Genomic DNA, 17411 nt, shown 5'->3' with positions numbered 1-17411 from the left:
CTCTGCCGCTGCTGGAGGGGGCGGGGCCCGGTCAGCGCGAGCAAGGAGCCGCCGCAGCCACGTGACCGGCGTGACCCCAACGTTCAGGGTCTGGCCATCACCATCCCCGCACGTCGTGACGTCCTGTGCGTGCGACTTCACAAACGAGCACTCTGATGCTTCCGCTGGGGAAATATAGTCCCAGGGGAGGCCTTCTCTTGGCGCGGGTGCTCGGGGCTCCGGGACAGGAGGCGGTTCGGTGCCGGGGACGGGGGCCGCCCCAATCGGAGGGTGTGGCCGTGGGAGAGCGGGCCCCTCCGCCCTCGGTGCGGTGAAGTAAGTAGTCCGGCGCGGGGTCCCGACGGGAAGATCCCTCCGCGGGGGATGGCGGCCGAAGGGATGCCGGGTCCGGGGGCGCCGCGGCCGCCGCAGCAGGACGCCCCGAGGGCCGGGGCCAGGCACGGTGAGGGGGCGGCGCTCAGGCCCCGGGGCCCCGGCTTCCCCCTCCCCGCCGGCGCTGCCGGGCCGCCCGAGCGCGGGGACCCCGCGCCAAGATGGCGCCTGCCCGAGCGGGGGCGCAGGCAGCGCCAGGGGCAGCCCCGGCCCGGCCCTCCCTGGCGGGGCCCTGCGGGCGGGCGGGCGCGCGGCCGGGCCGGGCTGGGCCGAGCCGGCCCCGGGCTGCGGGGTCACGGCCGGGCCGGGCCGCGGGGCAGCGCTGGAGGCCGGGTCCTGCCCTGCTGCATTGTGGGAGAATCCGGCCGGGGCCGGGCAGGGCAGCCGGGGCTCGGGCTCGGGCCAGGGCAGCCGTCGGGAGCCTGCTCCTGCCTCTGACACCGACTCGTGCCGTGACCCTGGGCCCGTCACCGCCTCGACCCCGGGGCTCTGAGGCTGCGCTCACCGGTGTCCGCAAAGGGCGTTGAGACTTTCAGCAGGAAGGCGTTAGTGGAGGCAGAGTCCGGTCCTGCCTGGCAGCCCCTGCCCCAGGCACTGGGCAATGGGCAACCGACAGACAGAGAAGCGGTTACTTGCACAGCAGGGAGCTTCCGCCTGCAGCGCCCTACACTAGCCGAGGGGAAACGCCCTCTGCCAGGGCCCAAAGCACAAAGCTTCTCTACAGTCGCTTTTAAAATTATGAGCAGTGAGGTTTCTCCGTCAGTCACATAACTTGTGTATTCAGCACCATGCCATTAAGACCAGTTGTGGGTCTACATTTTGTCTGGCTCTGTACTGCACAAGAGCAGTGATTAACGCAGGGAGACTTGGAGTCTGGACTCCTGGGTTTTTTGTTCTTGTCTCCATTGCCTGACATGAGAACATGAGAGCGGCCAGACTTGATCAGACCAAAGGTCCATCTAGCCCAGTCTCCTGTCTTCCAACAGTGGCCAATGCCAGGTGCCCCAGAGGGAAGGAACAGAACAGGTGATCATCAAGTGATCCATCCCCTGTTGCCCATTCCCAGCTTCTGGCAAACAGAGGCTAGGGGCACCATCCCTGCCCATCCTGGCTAATAGCCATTGATGGACCTATCCTCCATGAATTTATCTAGTTCTTTTTTGACCCCTTGGCATTCACAATATCTTCTGGCAAAGAGGTCCACAGACTGTTTGTTGTGTGAAGAAATACATCATTTTGTTTGTTTTAAACTTGTTGCCTATGAGGAGTCCCAAGTCACTTCACATTTCTCTCCTGTGGTGTATTTCTTTGCAAAATAGCAATAATGATGCTTTCCTACTTGGTGGTGGTGTGTTATGAGGTTAAATTATTATTGAGGTGGGCAGGAGTGTTTGTGATGCTCTGATGAGGCTCCAAAGATGGGCAAAGCATTCCCATTGCTTGTTTACTGTAATGTTCACCTCCCTATGAGTTCTGTGATCAGTGTCATGTGAGCTGGCTGGAGAGACTGTGGTTGCGGATCCTCAAGTAGATTAGTCATTCCTTATTCGGGGGGGGGATGCAACCTCTGTATTCGACCGCCCTGCATTCTCCAGCTGAGCCACTCTTCCTGCTAATATGGGTAAAAGTGAGTGAGTGCAGGCTAGGCTCCCACCCAACGCTCATCTGAAGTTTGGTTTTGCTTTTTCTTCCCTTGGCTAGGATGAAAGTTTGGCATTTCCTGGTTGCCTTCAAGAACAAGAGTAGGAGACGTGTCAGGCTGTAATAAGTCCTGAGATATTGCTGCACCGGTATGTTTCATGCCTGGACCAAGTTTTAGTGGAGTATGACGGGGGTGCCCAACCTACGTCCCATCAGAGCAGTTCATAAGGCCCACGGCTGCTTCATTAGCATTTTGTCGTCATGTTTACATCATTTTAGTTTACACGTGTGTAAATAGGCTGTTTCTATGTACAGTATTGTCTATCTAAATAATATAAAACAAGCTGAACTTCAAATATAAAATATAGTCACCTGTATTGATTTATTAAAATATGTGGAATTTGTTTGGCCCACACAAGGTTGTGCTTAGGTTTATGTGGCCCTCCTGTGTAATAAGGTTGGGCACCATGGGAGTACGGCTGAAATATTGAGCTTCACAGCCTAGCTATGGGACAAGGGGAGGAAGGCAGGGTGGCATGAAGTAGAGTCATTGGCTTGGTCTACACAACATACTTACTTTGGAATATCTATGAAAAATCCACACCCCTCAGTGATGTAGTTACACCGACCTTAACCCCATGTGGACAGCGCTATGTCGGCGGGAGAGCTTCTCCGCCAACATAGCTACTGCCTCTCACAGGGGTGAATATATTAAGTTGACAGGAGCACTCTCTCCGTCAGCATAAAGCATCTTCATCAGACACTCAATTTGTAGTGTAGACCTGCCCCTAAAGACCGATCATGGTCTGATGTCTCCTCTCCCTCGTGAGAGCACCCCTGCTGTATGCATTGGGATACCTATGTTATGTTGATAGATTTATTTTGTGCCAATTACTGTGATATCTAGGTGCCGGTCATCTCAGGCGGGTGGAAGGCATGGCAGGATGTTCTGTGCCCCCAGTGCACAGCAGGTCTGACTGCAGCACTTCCTCTTGCCTAGGTAGGGACCCAGGGAAATTGGGCATGGAGGCGGAGGAGAATGAAGTGGAGAGCAGCAGCGATGCGGCCCCTCATCTGGCACAGGAAGAACCTTCAGAGAGCGGGCTTGGTGTCGAGACCTCAGAGGCCATGTCCGCGGACAGCAGCGATGCTGCTTCAGTGCCCATCCTCTCAGAAGCAGATGAGTCTGGTGTGGGGCAGAGCTCAGACAGCAGTGGGGTCTCTCTGGTATGGAGTGGGTCTGGAAACCCCTTTGGGATGGAAGTGAGGAGGTGGCTGTGATTTTGTAGATGTATGTAAGTTGTCAGACTCTGAGAATACTGCTGGTATCCTTCAGGGAGTTGGATCTTTGACCCACCCTAGGTGGGAGCCAGCCCTACACAGCACAGGGCAGAGTGGACCACAGAGCCAGGTCTGCTTGAGAGGTCTTCTACAATACGGATATACACACCAGGTTTGTGCCTGCCAAGCCAAGGGGAAGAGCCCTGCCTACCTGGCTGGATTAGCAGGGAGGGGAGTGCATCTTGTGTCTCTGAGGGCATCTTCTAGCTATACCCCAGGGCTGAAGGGCCGTCGGCTTTTCCGGCTTCTGCCATCACTTGTCACCCTCTTGTGGGGCCCTTTGGGACCTCTCTTCTGGGCAGGTGCCTCCAGCGTGACAAGATGCTGATGTGGCATGCAGCTACAGGTTCGCTCCTGGGGTGGCTCAACAGAGGCCTCTAAAGTGAGCTCCCCGGCCTGTCTCTTTTCCAGGAGGAAGTGTCGGAGAGCAGCTCCAGCACAGATGCTATTCCTAGGGTCTACCTGCCAGACTCTTCCTCTATCGCCCAGTCTACCCTGGTCTCCAGCGTCTCCACAGTGAGCCAGTCCATTATGGTATCGGAATCCCCACAGGTCCTGGTTCACTCCAGCGTCATCACCGATGGGGCCACAATGGTATCGGACTCCACTGCATCCACCTCCTCGGACCTGGGCTCTGCCATAGACAAAATCATTGAGTCCACAATTGGGCCTGACATCATCCAGAGTGAGTGCATCACCAAGTCAGTTGTTGCCTGCTCCCTTTCCTGGAGCCCCAGGGATATGGCCTAGCTCTCCGGGTCATGTGCCATGGGCTGGGCAAGGGGGACAGGCAGTGGGGGAAGGAGCTGCTGCTGTAGTGAAGACTCAAGGAAACCAACTCAGTCAAAAAGGAAATCCCTTTTAGTGGGAGACTGCTCTCCCTTGCTTTCCCTGACAATCAGAAGTGGTGCCTGCTGTTCCTGGCCTTACCACTAGGTGGTGAAAGAAGGGACTTGCAGGGCAGCTCTCCATCACTGCTGGAATGGGTTTCCAGCCTCAGTCCGTCCTGAGTTCACAGCATTAAGTCCATGCAGCAGCACCTGTGCAGCCCCCCAGTTAATTTTCCTCACCTTCCCGCTTCCCTCCCTGACTTCCTAGAAGAATGCCTTGTCTTGTTAATTATCGGCCTCTACAGTCGGTCCCCATTACCCTCTCGCTCTCCGTTCCCTTCCTAGGCTGCATCGCCGTGACGAGCGCTGAAGATAGCGGTGCCCAGACTACCCAGTATCTCATTCTGCAGGGGCCTGATGATGGTAAGTGAATGCTTCTGGGTCCTCCAGTGACATCTGCTTCTGAGCCCTTTTCCCATTTCCATCCTTCTACTACAACAACAACAACGGCCAGTGATCCCTGTGGGGGAATTGTACAGAAGCACTGGTTGTGGGGAGAGTTCTTGGCTACTCTAGTCCCAGTTTCTCCCAGCAGGGGGCACTGTAGGCAGCAGCATGGGAATGCTGTGGGGAGAGCTCCTAGTCACTCCAATCCCCTCCCCGCAGGGGGTGTTGTAGGGGGCAGGGCAGGAGCACTGGCTACGGGGAAGCTCTTGGCCACTTGAGCCACTGCCTAGTAGTGTGAAGTGTGTGTGTGTGTGTGTGTGTTTGTGTAGCCGTGAGGGTTCGGTTTCCTTGGTGAGCTCTTGTTGGTGCTTTAGGTGCCCCCATGGTGTCCCAGATGGCCACTTCTGCTCTGGCCAACAGTTTGGCAATAGAAGCCATAGCCGATGGACCCACCTCCACGTGCCTAGACCAGCCTGGCCCTTCAGACCCTTCCGAGCAGTCTGAAATACTGCAGCTGCCCACACAGCCGGATCAGGCCAGAGAGGCAGATGCTGGGGAGGAGCCAGACCAGCCAGACCTGGAGAGCTTGGAGGAGATGATGGAGGTGGTGGTGGTACAACAGTTCAGGTGCAAGATGTGTCAATACAAGAGCATCTCCAAGAAAACTCTCATCAACCACATGAAGGAGCGGCACTTCCAGCCAGGTAGGGGTGCTGCCATCTCTGGGAGGCTTGTATACCAGGTGGGGTTGCTGTGTGGGGGAGGAGAGGAGTTTATATATCAGGTGGGGAGCAAGGTAGTTAATGTACCAGGTGTGGGCACCGCTGACTCCAGGGAGGTGGCTTATAACGGCTCTGTTGTAACTGGAAAGAATCCAGACTTACATCAGTGTAACTGAGGGCAGAATTTGGTTTTATGTAATTCGTTTACTGAGGACAAAATATTTCAGCCCTTAATTCTGAATTCTCCTGTTGGGGAGAATTTGGCTCTGAATACACCTCTACCCTAATATAACGTGACCCAATATAACACGAATTCCGATATAATGTGGTAAAGCAGTGCTCCGGGGGGGCGGGATAGCACACTCCAGCAGATCAAAGCAAGTTGGATATAACACGATTTCACCTATAACGCGGTAAGATTTTTTTGGCTTCCGAGGACAACATTATATCAAGGTAGAGGTGTATATAATTACTAGAAATATGAATGACTAAATATCACCTTCCACAGCTTACAAAATAAAAATCTACTTTAAACAACTCTGTGAAAATAAATAATTTTAAGTCTAAAGCTTTTGATTTGGAGGGTAATGAATGTAATGCCGTTTTAATAAGAATAATAAAAAAAGTCCAGAGGTGATCCTGGCAATAAGGCCAGTGAGCCTAACTTCAGTACCTGGCAAACGGGTTGAAACTATATTAAAGAACATAGAATCATAGATTATTAGGGTTGGAAGGGACCTCAGGAGGTCATCTAGTCCAACCCCCTGCTCAAAGCAGGACCAATCCCCAACTAAATTCCTAAATGACCCCCTCAAGGATTGAACTCACAACCCTGGGTTTAGCAGGCCAATGCTCAAACCACTGAGCTATCCCCCCAAATTATCAGACGTATAGTTAAACACAATTTATTAGGGAAGAGTCAACTGGGCTTTTGTAAAGCAAAATCATGCCTCACCAGTCTATTAGAATTCTTTGAGAGGGTCAACAAACATATGGACAAGGGTGACCCAGTGGATATAGTGTACTTGGACTTTTAGAAAACCTTTAATAATGTCTCTCACCAAAGACACTCCAACAAAGTAAGCTGTCAGTGGTAGTAAGTGCAAAGTAAGGAACATTGGAAAACATAATCACAACTATACTTACAAAATGCTGGGGTCTAAATTAGCTGTTACCACTCAAGAAAGAGATCTTGGAGTCATTGTGAATAGTTTTCTGAAAACATCTCTGCGTGCAGCAGCGATCAAAACTGACTGTTAGGATCCATTAGAAAAGGCAGAAAAATATCATCATGCCACTATATAAATCCATGATATGTCCACACCTTGAATACGGAGTGCAATTCTGGTCACCCCATCTCAAAAAAGATGTATTAGAATTGGAAAAAGTAGAGAGAGGCAACGAAAATGAGAGTAAAAAGACTGGGACTGCCCAGCTTGGAAGAGAGACGACTAAGGGTGAATATGGTAGAGGTCTATAAAATCATGACTGGTGTGGAGAAAGTGAGTGTTGTTTATCTCTTCACATAACACAAGAACTAGAAGTCACCCAATGAAATGAATAGGCAGCAGGCTTAAAACAAACAAAAGGAAGTATTTCTTCACACCACACACAGTCAACCTGTGGAACTAGTTGCCAGGGGATATTGTGAACTGGGTTCAAAAAAGAACTAGATCAGTTCCTGGAAGATGGGTCCATCAATGGCTATTAGCCAAGATGGTCAGGGACACAACCCCATGATCTGGGTGTCCCGAAACCGCCCACTGCCGGAAGCTGGGAGTGCACTACAGGATGGATCCCTCAATAAATTATCCTGTTCAGTTAATTCCCTCTGAAGCATCTGGCCCTGGCTGCTGTCGGAAGACAGGATACTGGGCTAGATGGACCATTGGTCTGACCCGGTATGGCCGTTCTGATGTTCTTTATAAACCAGGTAAGGATGCTGATGACTCTAGGGGTGGGAGAAAGGGGATTTCCATAGCAGGTGGGTGTGCTGCCATCTCAAGGTGTGAGTGGGGTGCTGCCATGTCTGTGAAGGGATGGGTGGGGTGCCGGCTCCGTGACACACCCCAGCTTGACTGGTGAGAGCAGAGTGCGGCCCAAGTGATTCTCTTACTGCTTTCTCTGCCAGTGGCTGCTGCTCTGGCCTTGAAGAAGGGGCGTCCCCGGAAGGGGGGACCCTCCCCAAAGCCCCTGGAGGAAGACGTGCCGGAGGAGGAAGAGGAGGATGATATCATGGATGCTGGAGCCATTGATGACCCTGAAGGTACAGCCCCTTCTCCCCTCTGGCCAGTGCTGCCAGCCGCTGCTAGGGTCTGTGTCTTAACGCCTCGGACCGTTCTCCCCACAGAGGACAGTGATTATAACCCAGCCGAGGATGAGCCTCGTGGGCGGCAGCCCAAGTACAGCCGCATTGTCCCCACGTCGAGTGAGGAGAGGCCACGCCGGCGGCCGGGGAGACCCCGCAAGTTCCCTCGCCTAGAGGACATGCCGCAGCCTGAAGGTAGGGGGTTGGAGAGGACCGGCGGGCCCAGGCTGGCGGAGGGGGAAAGCAGGGATAAGGCTGATCCTGACGTGCTGGGTTGCTGTTGGGCAGGTGGTGAGGAGGAGCCCTTAGTCACGTCCCAGAGCACTCTGAGCAGCGAGCTGCAGAACTCCGAGGCAGCCAGCTCCTCCGTCCTGGAGAACGGGGCCAGCGACAGCCTCGTGGAGCCTAGCATCAGCCAGTCGGACTCGGAGAACAAGGATCCATCCTCCAACACAGGCCCTGAGGAGGCTGAGACCGTGCCCAGGAGGCGAGGCCGGCCCTCCCGCCGCTTCCTGGGCAAGAAATACCGCAAGTACATCGGGCGCAGGTGAGGGGTGCTGAGCTGTGGCTGTACCCGCGGCCGGGCTGAGAGCCTGGTTACCGTCACGGCACTGAGCACCGGCTCTGCTTTGCAGGTACTACTACAAGTCCCCCAAGCCTCTGATGAGGCCCTACCTGTGTCGAATCTGCGGCTCACGCTTCCTCACGCACGATGACCTGCGCTTTCACGTCAACTCGCACGAGGCCAATGACCCTCAGCTCTTCAAGTGCCTGCAATGCAGCTACCGCTCCCGCCGCTGGTCCTCCCTTAAAGTGAGCACGGCCCTGCCCCTGCCCCGCCCCCGCCCTGGGGGGAGCCGCCGGCTCTGGGCCTCATGGCCTGCTGTTTACCTCTTACAGGAACACATGTTTAACCACGTGGGCAGCAAGCCATACAAGTGTGAGGAGTGTGACTACACAAGCGTGTACAAGAAGGATGTCATCCGCCACTCAACTGTGCACAGCCGGGACCGGTGAGTAGAGTGGGGCCCTGGGACTGATCCCTGTGTCTTGGCCAGGCAGCCCCTTCCCTGTGCCCAGCTCCCCTCTGCCCCCATGTGCTGAGCCAAGCAACCCCTCCCCCATGATTCCAGATGCAGCCAGTGCTGAGCTGAGGCGGCAGGATCTGCTTCTGTTGCCTTCTCCCTTCCCAGCACCAGGGGCCCTCTTGGGCAGTCACTGGGTGGGAGGGCTGGCAGGGTGGGGTCTCCGACTCGGGGAGCGTCTGACCCAGTTTGTTTTTCTTCTCTCTCTGTCAGGAAGAAGAGAGCCGACCCGGTGAGTTCCCAGCTCCCTGATGGCTTGTGTCTTAGCCCCAGTTCTCACTGGGGGCCTCCAAAGCAGGGGCTACCCCAGCAGGCTTCTTTCTGCTCCCACTGCCTGGTAGATAGGGATGGTTCTGGGCTGACTGGAGCCCCAGATCTGGCTGGTGAGGGGGCTGAGAGAGGCTGTCAGTGGCTCTCTCATCCAGATGGGCTCATCTCTGCGTCCTCTCTCTCTCTCCAGCCCCCAAAGCTGAATTCGTTCCCCTGCCCGGTGTGTAGCCGAGTCTACCCCATGCAGAAGAGGCTGACCCAGCACATGAAGACTCACAGCACGGAGAAGCCACACATGTGTGACAAGGTGGGGGAGGGGGCATGGGGGGGAAGGGGGGACAAGATGCACCCCAGGGCCTGGATGGGCAGTGAGTGCCGCTCTGTTCTGTTGCAGTGTGGGAAGTCCTTCAAGAAGCGCTACACCTTTAAGATGCATCTGCTGACGCACATCCAGGCCATTGCTAACCGCAGGTAGGAGCAGGGGGATTCCCGGCCTGTGTCGGGCTGGCCTTGGGTCACCCCTCCCAAAGAGTTCCCAGGCATCCTGCCCCGAGTAATGGGCCAGTCTCCGTCCCTGGCAGGTTCAAGTGCGAGTTCTGTGACTATGTCTGCGAGGATAAAAAGCTCCTGCTGAACCACCAGCTGTCACACATGAACGACAAGCCGTACAAGTGTAGCTTCTGCAAGTACTCCACCTTCCGTGAGGACTTCCTGGTGTCCCACATGGCCGTCAAGCACACGGGTGAGAGCAGCCCTGCCTCCTGGGCCTTGGGCCAGCCCCTCCCCTCAGCTGCTGGCTGACCGCTGCCCCCTCTCTCTGGCTGCAGGGGGGAAGCCGTTTGCCTGCGAGTACTGTCACTTCACCACCAAGCACAAGAAGAACCTGCGCCTGCACGTGCAGTGCCGCCACGCTGACTGCTTTGAGGAGTGGGCCCAGCGGCACCCCGAGGAGCCCCCCTGCCGGCGCCGCCCCTTCTTCACCCTGCAGCAGATCGAGGAACTGAAGCAGCAGCACAGCCAGGTGCAGACTCCCACAGAACCCGCAGCCAGCCCACCGGTGAGTACTGTGGCCCCCGGCCTTCCTGCCTGCCCCCCTCCCCTCAGGCGTGGGCATGCTCTCAGCTGTTTTCCTCATCCAGGTTTCTCTTGGCCCTGTGACCTACCACACAGTGCAGCCCCTCCCGACGGTGGAACCCTCCATCCTTTCCCAGGATTCCTTGGGGGGAACCACCATCATTTATGAGCAAGGTGAGCTCCCAGGGAAGAGAGAGGGGCCTACCTGGGCGGGCACAGTGCATCTCACCTGCTCTCTCTGCCTCTCCCAGGTGTGGAGGGATCGGCAGAGCTGGCCACGCAGACAGCGCTGGATCTCCTGTTGAACATGAGCAGCCAGCGGGAGCTGGCCACAGGCTCCCTGCAGGTGAGGTCACAGTCCCCAGCACAGTTGTGAGGGGAGCCCCAGGCCGGACCCCAGCTGACCCCTCCTGTCTGTCTCCTGTGCAGGTGGCCGTGGTGAAGTCCGATGGCTCTGGAGTGGCGCAGGCCCCTGAAGCCCAATCACAGCAGGAGGAGGAGGCAGATCTGGATTCCACCGGGCAGCAGCAGAAGATGGTGACGCTGCATGTGGCTGAGCATGGAGAGGCCTTAGTGCAGGAGGCCTATGAGGAGGCGACTCTGGGGAGCTCTGAGCTGCAGCAGATCACCATTCCTTTCGGGAGCACAGCGGAGTACAGCATCATCACGCCCGTCAGCGAGGAGATCCAGGCCCCAGAGACTCTCTACAGGTCAGTGCCAGCTCTGCTTGGAGGTGCCAAACCAGCTGCCCCTGCCCTGGGTCCCAGAAATCCGATTCTGCTCCAGTTCCGAGTATGTTAGTCATGTGGCTGTCTAGGGCTGCCTTCCCTGGAGGAGAGTGCCCCTGCTCTCACCCTGCCGCCATGGTCAGGGCAGCTCTGTGCTCGAGGGGAGTGGGAGAGCCCTGGGGACCCCTCTGACCCTGCCCTCTGCCCCTGTAGCGAGGAGGAGAGCCCGACAGAGCCCACCCATACAGTCGTGGTGAGCGACGCCATGATGAACGAAGCGCTGAAAGAGCACAGCGGTCACTACATCATGTCGGCCAGTTTCCCAGGGAGCCAGCTCCATCACGTCGAGGTAAGAGGGGCCCGGACTCCTGTGTCCTGGAGGGGTGTAAGCCAGTGTAACTCTCAGGGTCTTCTCTCCCAGCAGCTCAGTGGGGACCCTGCCCTCTCACCAGGGGAAGGCCAGGAGGCCCAGGCCTCTGGCGGCAAGTGGCCGATGCTGCAGTGCCTGGCCAGGCAGCTCCGAAAGAACTCTGCCTTCTCCCCAGCACCAGAAGGGCAGGCAATCCCGTCCGCAAAGGTCAAATGGCCCGCGCTGCAGGGTGTGGCCAAGAAGCTGTCATGCAAGATTTCTACAACTAAGAAGCTGTCGTGCAAGATTTCCACAACTAAGAAATTCTCGTGCAAGATTTGCACGGCCATGTTCACAGGGAGAGCAGAGATGGAGAGTCACAAGAGGGCACACGTAGGGCCCAACACCTTCAAGTGTCCAGACTGCCCGTTCACAGCAGCTGTGTGGCTGGAGGTCCGGGTAGGTTGGCCGGGCACCCAGGGGCTGGGTGGGAGCCTGGCATTGGCAGCTGGCTGATCTCGCGCTCTCTCCTGCCTCCAGAGTCACATGGCACAGCACGCCAACCTCCGACCCCACAAGTGCTCCCACTGCAGCTTTGCCTCCAAGAACAAGAAGGACCTGCGCAGACACATGCTGACGCACACCAATGAGAAGCCCTTTGCCTGCCAGATCTGCGGGCAGAGGTGGGTGAAACCAGCCAGGGCCCTGCAGTGCCTCCAGGAGGGCTCTGCAGCAGCCACCTGCCCCTGGACGTGCCCCTCCCACTGGGCCTCTGGTCTCTGAATGAGCCTCCTGTTCTCAGCCTGGCCCCTCCTCCTCATTTCCAGCTCCCAGATCTTGGCAATGCAGAGCTGGAAATGAGGAGCCAGGCCTCCTGCCCTGTGCCTTCCAGGGAAGGGAGGGTGTGAGAGGCCCCGCTGCCCTCAGCAAGCTCCAACCCCCACTCTCGCTGTCCCTGTAGATTTAACCGGAACGGGCATCTCAAGTTCCACATGCAGCGTCTGCACTGTGCTGAGGGGAAGCGGCTGGGGCAGCCGGCAGCCACCACCCAGCAGACCATCATCCTGAACAGCGATGAGGAAGCGCTAGCCACGCTGCAGAGTAAGCTACCTGCTTTCGCTGACGGTCCAGGGGTCTGTGCCCAGGGTTGCCTGTCAGACCATCTTGGGCTGAGCACTTGACGCAGTTCGTAAGCTAAGCAGGATTGGACCTGATCAAGTCTTGGATGGGAGATCCCCTAGTGAAGCTGCAGGATGCTCCAGGGAGCAGGCGGGAGCGCTCTCCCCTTGCAGCCAGTGCTGACCCGAGTGTCCCAGCACGGTGCTACGGGACAGGGGGCTGCAGAGCAGTGTGGATGACTCAGTGGGGGGTGCTCTCCCTTTGCAGCCGGTGCAGTGCTACGGGGTGAAGACAGCTTTCTTAGGGTCAGTTCTGGGGGGACAGGGGCACCCTGCTGCAGCTACTGCTGCAAAGGCCCTCTTGTGAATGACCGTCCTCTGCTGCCTTTATTGTACGTGTCAAGCTCTTAGCCCCAGCATCCGTGTTACCTTCCAGTTTGGGCCGTTCCATTTGACCTCTTTTGCTCTGGCTCCTGAGCAAGTGGGGTGAATGGCTTGTGCCCGGCTTGCCTGCTGGTGTGCCTCCAGGGCTTGGGGGTAAGGGCGGGGGCGGGGGGGGTGGGATGGGGGATAGTGGTGGCTGAGGATGGCTTTCTCTCCCTTCCCAGCGGCTTTGCAGTCTGGCCAGGCAGTGCTGGCTCCTGAACGGCTGCAGCAGGCTCTGGGGCAGGAGCACATCATTGTAGCACAGGAGCAGAGCATCACAAGCCAGGTGAGTCAGCCAGAGGCCTTGGCCAGCCACACAACCCACCCACAAGCAGTGGCCTGTCCCCACTGCTCGGAGGGGCTGGGCTCAGCTACTGCTGTCTTGCAGGAGGAGGCCACGTACATCCAGGAGATCACAACGGCTGACGGGCAGACGGTGCAGCACTTGGTGACCGCCGATAACCAGGTATGGGGGGAGCTGCTGTCCGTGGGGTGCTGCGGAGAGCAAGCGAAAGTGCTGCAGGGGCTGATGGGAGTCTCCTGCAGGGAGCCCCGGGGGAGGGCTGGTGGGGACTTGACTGGGGTGAAAGGAACCAAAGGGAAACTGCAGCTGAATCTCAGCATGGAGGTGACCCAGGCTGAGCCAAGTTCCCCAGGGAGCCTCAGTGCTTGAGCATCTCAATGCCAGGCTGGAGAGACGCTGGAAAGGTGCAGCAGGGCTGTGTCCCGTGCGGCCTGCGGCAATGCTGTGGGCTGAGTCTCTCTTTCCCCTGTAGGTTCAGTACATCATTGCCCAGGATGGCGTGCAGCACCTGCTCCCCCACGAGTACGTTGTTGTCCCCGAGGGGCATCACATCCAGGTAAGGGCCCTGGCCCTGGCTAGCGGCCAGATCGTGTCCTAGGTTGTGGAGTCCAGGATGGAGCTGGGGGCGGGGGTCCCTGTTCCCTTGAAATCCAGGCAGGTCTCCTCCATGTGGACGAAGTGACGAGCTCCCCTCCCCTTCCCAGCTCTCACTCCAGCTCTTGTCGTTCAGGTACAAGACGGCCAGATCACCCACATCCAGTATGAACAGGGCAGCCAGTTCCTCCAGGAGCCCCAGGTAATGGAGCAGCCACGGGCTGGGCCAGGCCTGGGGGGGCGCATGCATCCGGAGGGGGAGGGGATCCCACCGCCTGGGCATTAATAGCTCAGCAAGAAGGTGAATAGCAGGTTAAACAGCTGCTGCTTTAGCCAGCTGTGTGGGGGGCCTGCGCGGCCTCTGAGGGCTCTGCTGCAGCAGGGCAGGGTGAGCCCCCGTCTGATCCGTCTCCCTCTCTCTGTTCCCCAGCAGATCCAGTACATGCCGGTGTCCCCAGAGCAGCAGCTGGTTACCCAGGCTCAGCTGGAAGCCGCAGCGCACTCGGCAGTGACAGGTACAGAGTCAGGGCTCCCTGCTCTGCGCCGAGCCCAGCCCGTGGGTTTGGCATGCTGGGTCACAGGAAAGGCTTTGCCCGGAATCCATGGCAGCAGATTCAGGGGGCGTCCCAGCCCCAGATGGTGGTAACATAGTTGTTCCATCTCCCGGCTGCTTTGACACGAGCTAGCGGTCTCAGTCACAGGCTGCCTTCAAAAGCCGCCCACCCCGGTTGCTAGCAGGCTTGGCAGGGCGGCCGTGGTTACCCAGCTGCCCTCTTGGCAGGGCACAGGGAGCGTGCACCCTCACTTAGGAGAACAAGCCAGGTTTGCTGCTGCGAGGGGCTGTGCCCGGGAAGTGCTGATTCCCCGCGCTCAGTGTTGTGGGTGCCCCAGGCAGAGCCCAGTCTCCTGCTGCTATCCCCTCTCTTTGCTGGATGGAAACGCCTCGGGCGGACCCGGCTTGGCAGGTGGTGGTGGCAGCCCAAGGCCAGCACATCTCCTGGAGCCACAGAGCATTGTAAAAATGCTTTCTCCCCCCCTCTCCCATGCAGGCTTTGGCCACCCCACCTGTCCTGTGCACCTGGCAAAGCAGTGGAGAGCGAGTGGGTGAGGGGCCCCCAGCAAGGACCCCCTTCCCCGCCTCCTGGGCTGGGGCAGCAGCAGGGCTGATGCCGCTCTCCCTCCCTCCCTCTCTCTGCAGCAGTGGCCGATGCGGCCATGGCCCAAGCCCAGGGCGTGTTCACCACGGAGGCAACGGCTGAGCAGATCCAGCAGCTGCAGCAGGGAATCCATTACGATGTCATCACGCTGGCGGATTAAGGGCTGGGCAGATGCCGTGGGCCAGCCCTCCACTAGCCCGGCCGGAAGGGGCTCCAGGGGCCAAGTCTGAGCACCCTCTGGCTGGGGTTTGCTATTGACTTGCCGTGTGCAGCCGGAGCGCCGGGTCCTGCCCCTCTGCAGCGGCTGCTGTCTCCTACGCAAGGGCTGCTCCCCTGGCAGGCATGTGGCTGAGGGGCTGGGGCGGTGGCGGCAGGGCCCTGCCTGGGGCTGGTCTCTGTCGCACCTGACAGTCCCGGCTCCTTTTTCCTGCGTCGTGTCCTCGAGTTGCGCCTGCCTGCCATACAAGGTCCTGGCGTGAGATGGACGCTGACCCCAGCCGTGTCGTGAAAAGGCTGGGCAAGGCCTCCTGCTGTTCAGTTGTAGCCGCCGTGCTGCCTGCCCTTGGTGTAGGGCTCACAAGCCTGGCCCTCAGAGTGCCTCCCCCTTCGGCTTTCCTGGCCTGCAGGCAGGCAGGCATTTCTCAGACTCGGCACGGGGAGAGCAGAACGACCTGGAGCGGGAACCACAACGGAAGAGGCAATAGCTGAGATGTTCTATTTTTCTTCCAAACAGAGACGGACTCTGCTGGAGAGAGCTGGTTTGTACAGGGTGGGGAAGGGGGAGCAATGCGAACCATCTGAAGCTTTGAATCTGCTTATGAATAAAAAGGCATCGGAGTCGGTCTGGCCCACGTGTGGAGTGGGGCTTGGGGCCGCAGGGGCCTTGTGCTGACATGCAGCGCCCTGGGTCTGGCACAGCCTCCCTCCTTGCACCCTGGGCCTGTGTGTGTCTGTCAGGGGGGCTAGTAAAGTGCTTCCCTTGCAGCCGCCACCTGACACCATTCGCCGGGCAAGGAAGGGCTCCGTGGGCCTGTGTTGGAATTCCGGAGGTGAGCCCCCCACTGGCTTGAGCTGCTTGGGGACGGGGGCAGGGGGCAGAGCCTCCCACGGTGGGTACGAGTCCTGCGGGCTGTGGCAGGCAAAGCTCACGCCCATGAGCGGTTGCCCCCAGCCGCAGTGACCTTGACTGTAGAGCGCTGAGCTGCCCTACCCAGCCGCTGGTGCTGTGTAGTGATGAAATTAATGGAGTGGTAAATAGCCTTAATCCCCTGTAACTCAGTCCCAAACTACACAGGCTGCCCCTCCCTGAGCGGATTGTGGGGAAGTATTTACATGTGATTAGAACAGCTCATCTCGGAGTCTTAGTTCTGTCCGTTCGCATTACGCTGATTATCCACAGAGGGGACTCGAGTGTGAGCCCTACCCCGGCCTCCAGCCCTGCCTGCTCCTGCAGCTGAACCGCACAAGGCGGCCACCTCCCCGCGTGTGCAAAGATGAGCTGCTGCCGCATAAGAGTTGGGGCAAGTGGGGAGCTGTATCTCCCACCCCAGGAACGGTGCTGGTTCAGTGTGAGCCCAGGTGTTCCAGGGCCAAGGGGCAGAGAGCAGGGCCCCTGCTCTCCTCTGGCTGCCCCTGGGTGACGTATTCTGGCTGAGCAGGGTGTGGGCTTGCAGCCGTCCCAGTTACTCCTCCCTAGCTTGGCCAAGCCTCGTGTGGCGCTGCGAGGGGGAGCTGAGCCAGGACACGCGTTTGGGTTCCTCAGCCCAGCCGGCCTGGAGATGACTGCATGGCTGTGCTCTCGCCTCCTCATCTCGCACCAGCTCCAGGCTCTGGACTGGCTATTTCCTCACTGCCCATCTCAGCTGTGCAGTCTGGACAATGGCCCTAAGGCCCTGCAGTGAGAGGGGCTGGGCTCGCTCCAGTGCTTTGAAGAGGGACAGGTTGTGATGTGCTGGGATACGCGACAGGAGTGCTGCTGGGTCATAGGATAGACCCCATAGGCTCCCAGGCTGCAGGAGCTCTCAGACCCCACCACCCCCTTCCTGCTCCAGCCAGGAGCACCCTCCTCCCTGCCTGTGGAGCTCCGCAGCACCTCTGACCCATCTGGCTTTAGGCGGCAGAGAAAACCCCACTCTCTGGGCTGGGATCCTGCTCCTTGCGTCAAGCCAAGGAAGGGGTGCACCCTCCCCTCCCCAGCAAGGAGCCCACTCAGCTGCCCCCGCCCTTCCCTGGGGCTGGGCAAGAGACTTTGTTCCAGCACATACCAGGCCATGAGCTAACCCCACTGCCCTCATGCCAGCCCGGCAGTGCTGGGACCAAAGGCACCAGCAGGGCCCTGGCCTGCCCTTCTACGAGCGAGCGGCCTGTGGCAGGGACCTCGGCCAGGCTTCCCCTCGCCCTGCCGGCCGGAGGAGTTTTCCCTTGGCCTTGGGGGGGGCGGTGCCTGAGCCCCTGCCTGCACGGCCGGCCCCCGCCCTGGACGGACCAGCCCCGTGCCTGGCTCCTGCCGCCAGAGGCTCCCAGGCCCCCCTCGCAGCCTGCCCCCCAGCCCCTAGGCTGCAGCCCCCCCACCCGCAGCCCCCCCGAGCCCCTAGGCTGCAGCCCCCCCCAAACCGCCCCTAGCCTGCATCCCGCCCCCAGCCCCT

The 17411-nt window shown here is 58.5% G+C and overlaps 1 protein-coding gene across 17 annotated transcripts; it reads left to right on the top strand.

Annotated features, from left to right (window-relative positions):
* Positions 1 to 177: 177 nt before the first annotated feature.
* On the top strand, positions 178 to 15608 carry ZNF335 (zinc finger protein 335). Of its 17 annotated transcripts, none has more exons than XM_065566397.1 (29): positions 319 to 442; positions 2074 to 2162; positions 3018 to 3240; positions 3766 to 4039; positions 4530 to 4607; positions 5006 to 5335; positions 7485 to 7619; positions 7704 to 7856; positions 7950 to 8208; positions 8297 to 8474; positions 8562 to 8674; positions 8960 to 8978; positions 9207 to 9323; positions 9411 to 9487; positions 9598 to 9758; positions 9844 to 10073; positions 10156 to 10264; positions 10342 to 10436; positions 10520 to 10800; positions 11032 to 11167; positions 11240 to 11626; positions 11708 to 11850; positions 12129 to 12268; positions 12894 to 12997; positions 13100 to 13177; positions 13488 to 13571; positions 13746 to 13811; positions 14040 to 14124; positions 14808 to 15608. In XM_065566397.1, exons 3-29 carry the CDS (start codon positions 3037 to 3039, stop codon positions 14924 to 14926), a joined length of 4155 nt encoding a protein of 1384 aa, XP_065422469.1. In that variant the 5' UTR covers positions 319 to 442; positions 2074 to 2162; positions 3018 to 3036; the 3' UTR covers positions 14927 to 15608. The 17 variants fall into 17 exon arrangements, with proteins under 17 accessions (XP_065422465.1, XP_065422461.1, XP_065422469.1 ...); XM_065566398.1 differs by having other exon boundaries at positions 3014 to 3240; positions 11243 to 11626; XM_065566400.1 differs by lacking the exon at positions 319 to 442 and adding an exon at positions 606 to 1398 and having other exon boundaries at positions 3014 to 3240; positions 11243 to 11626; positions 14043 to 14124.
* The last annotated feature ends 1803 nt before the right edge of the window (positions 15609 to 17411 follow it).

Source organism: Chrysemys picta, chromosome 13 (assembly GCF_011386835.1).
Source record: "Chrysemys picta bellii isolate R12L10 chromosome 13, ASM1138683v2, whole genome shotgun sequence".
Taxonomy (NCBI): Eukaryota; Metazoa; Chordata; order Testudines; family Emydidae; genus Chrysemys; species Chrysemys picta.
This window is presented reverse-complemented; position numbering and strand designations above follow the sequence as displayed.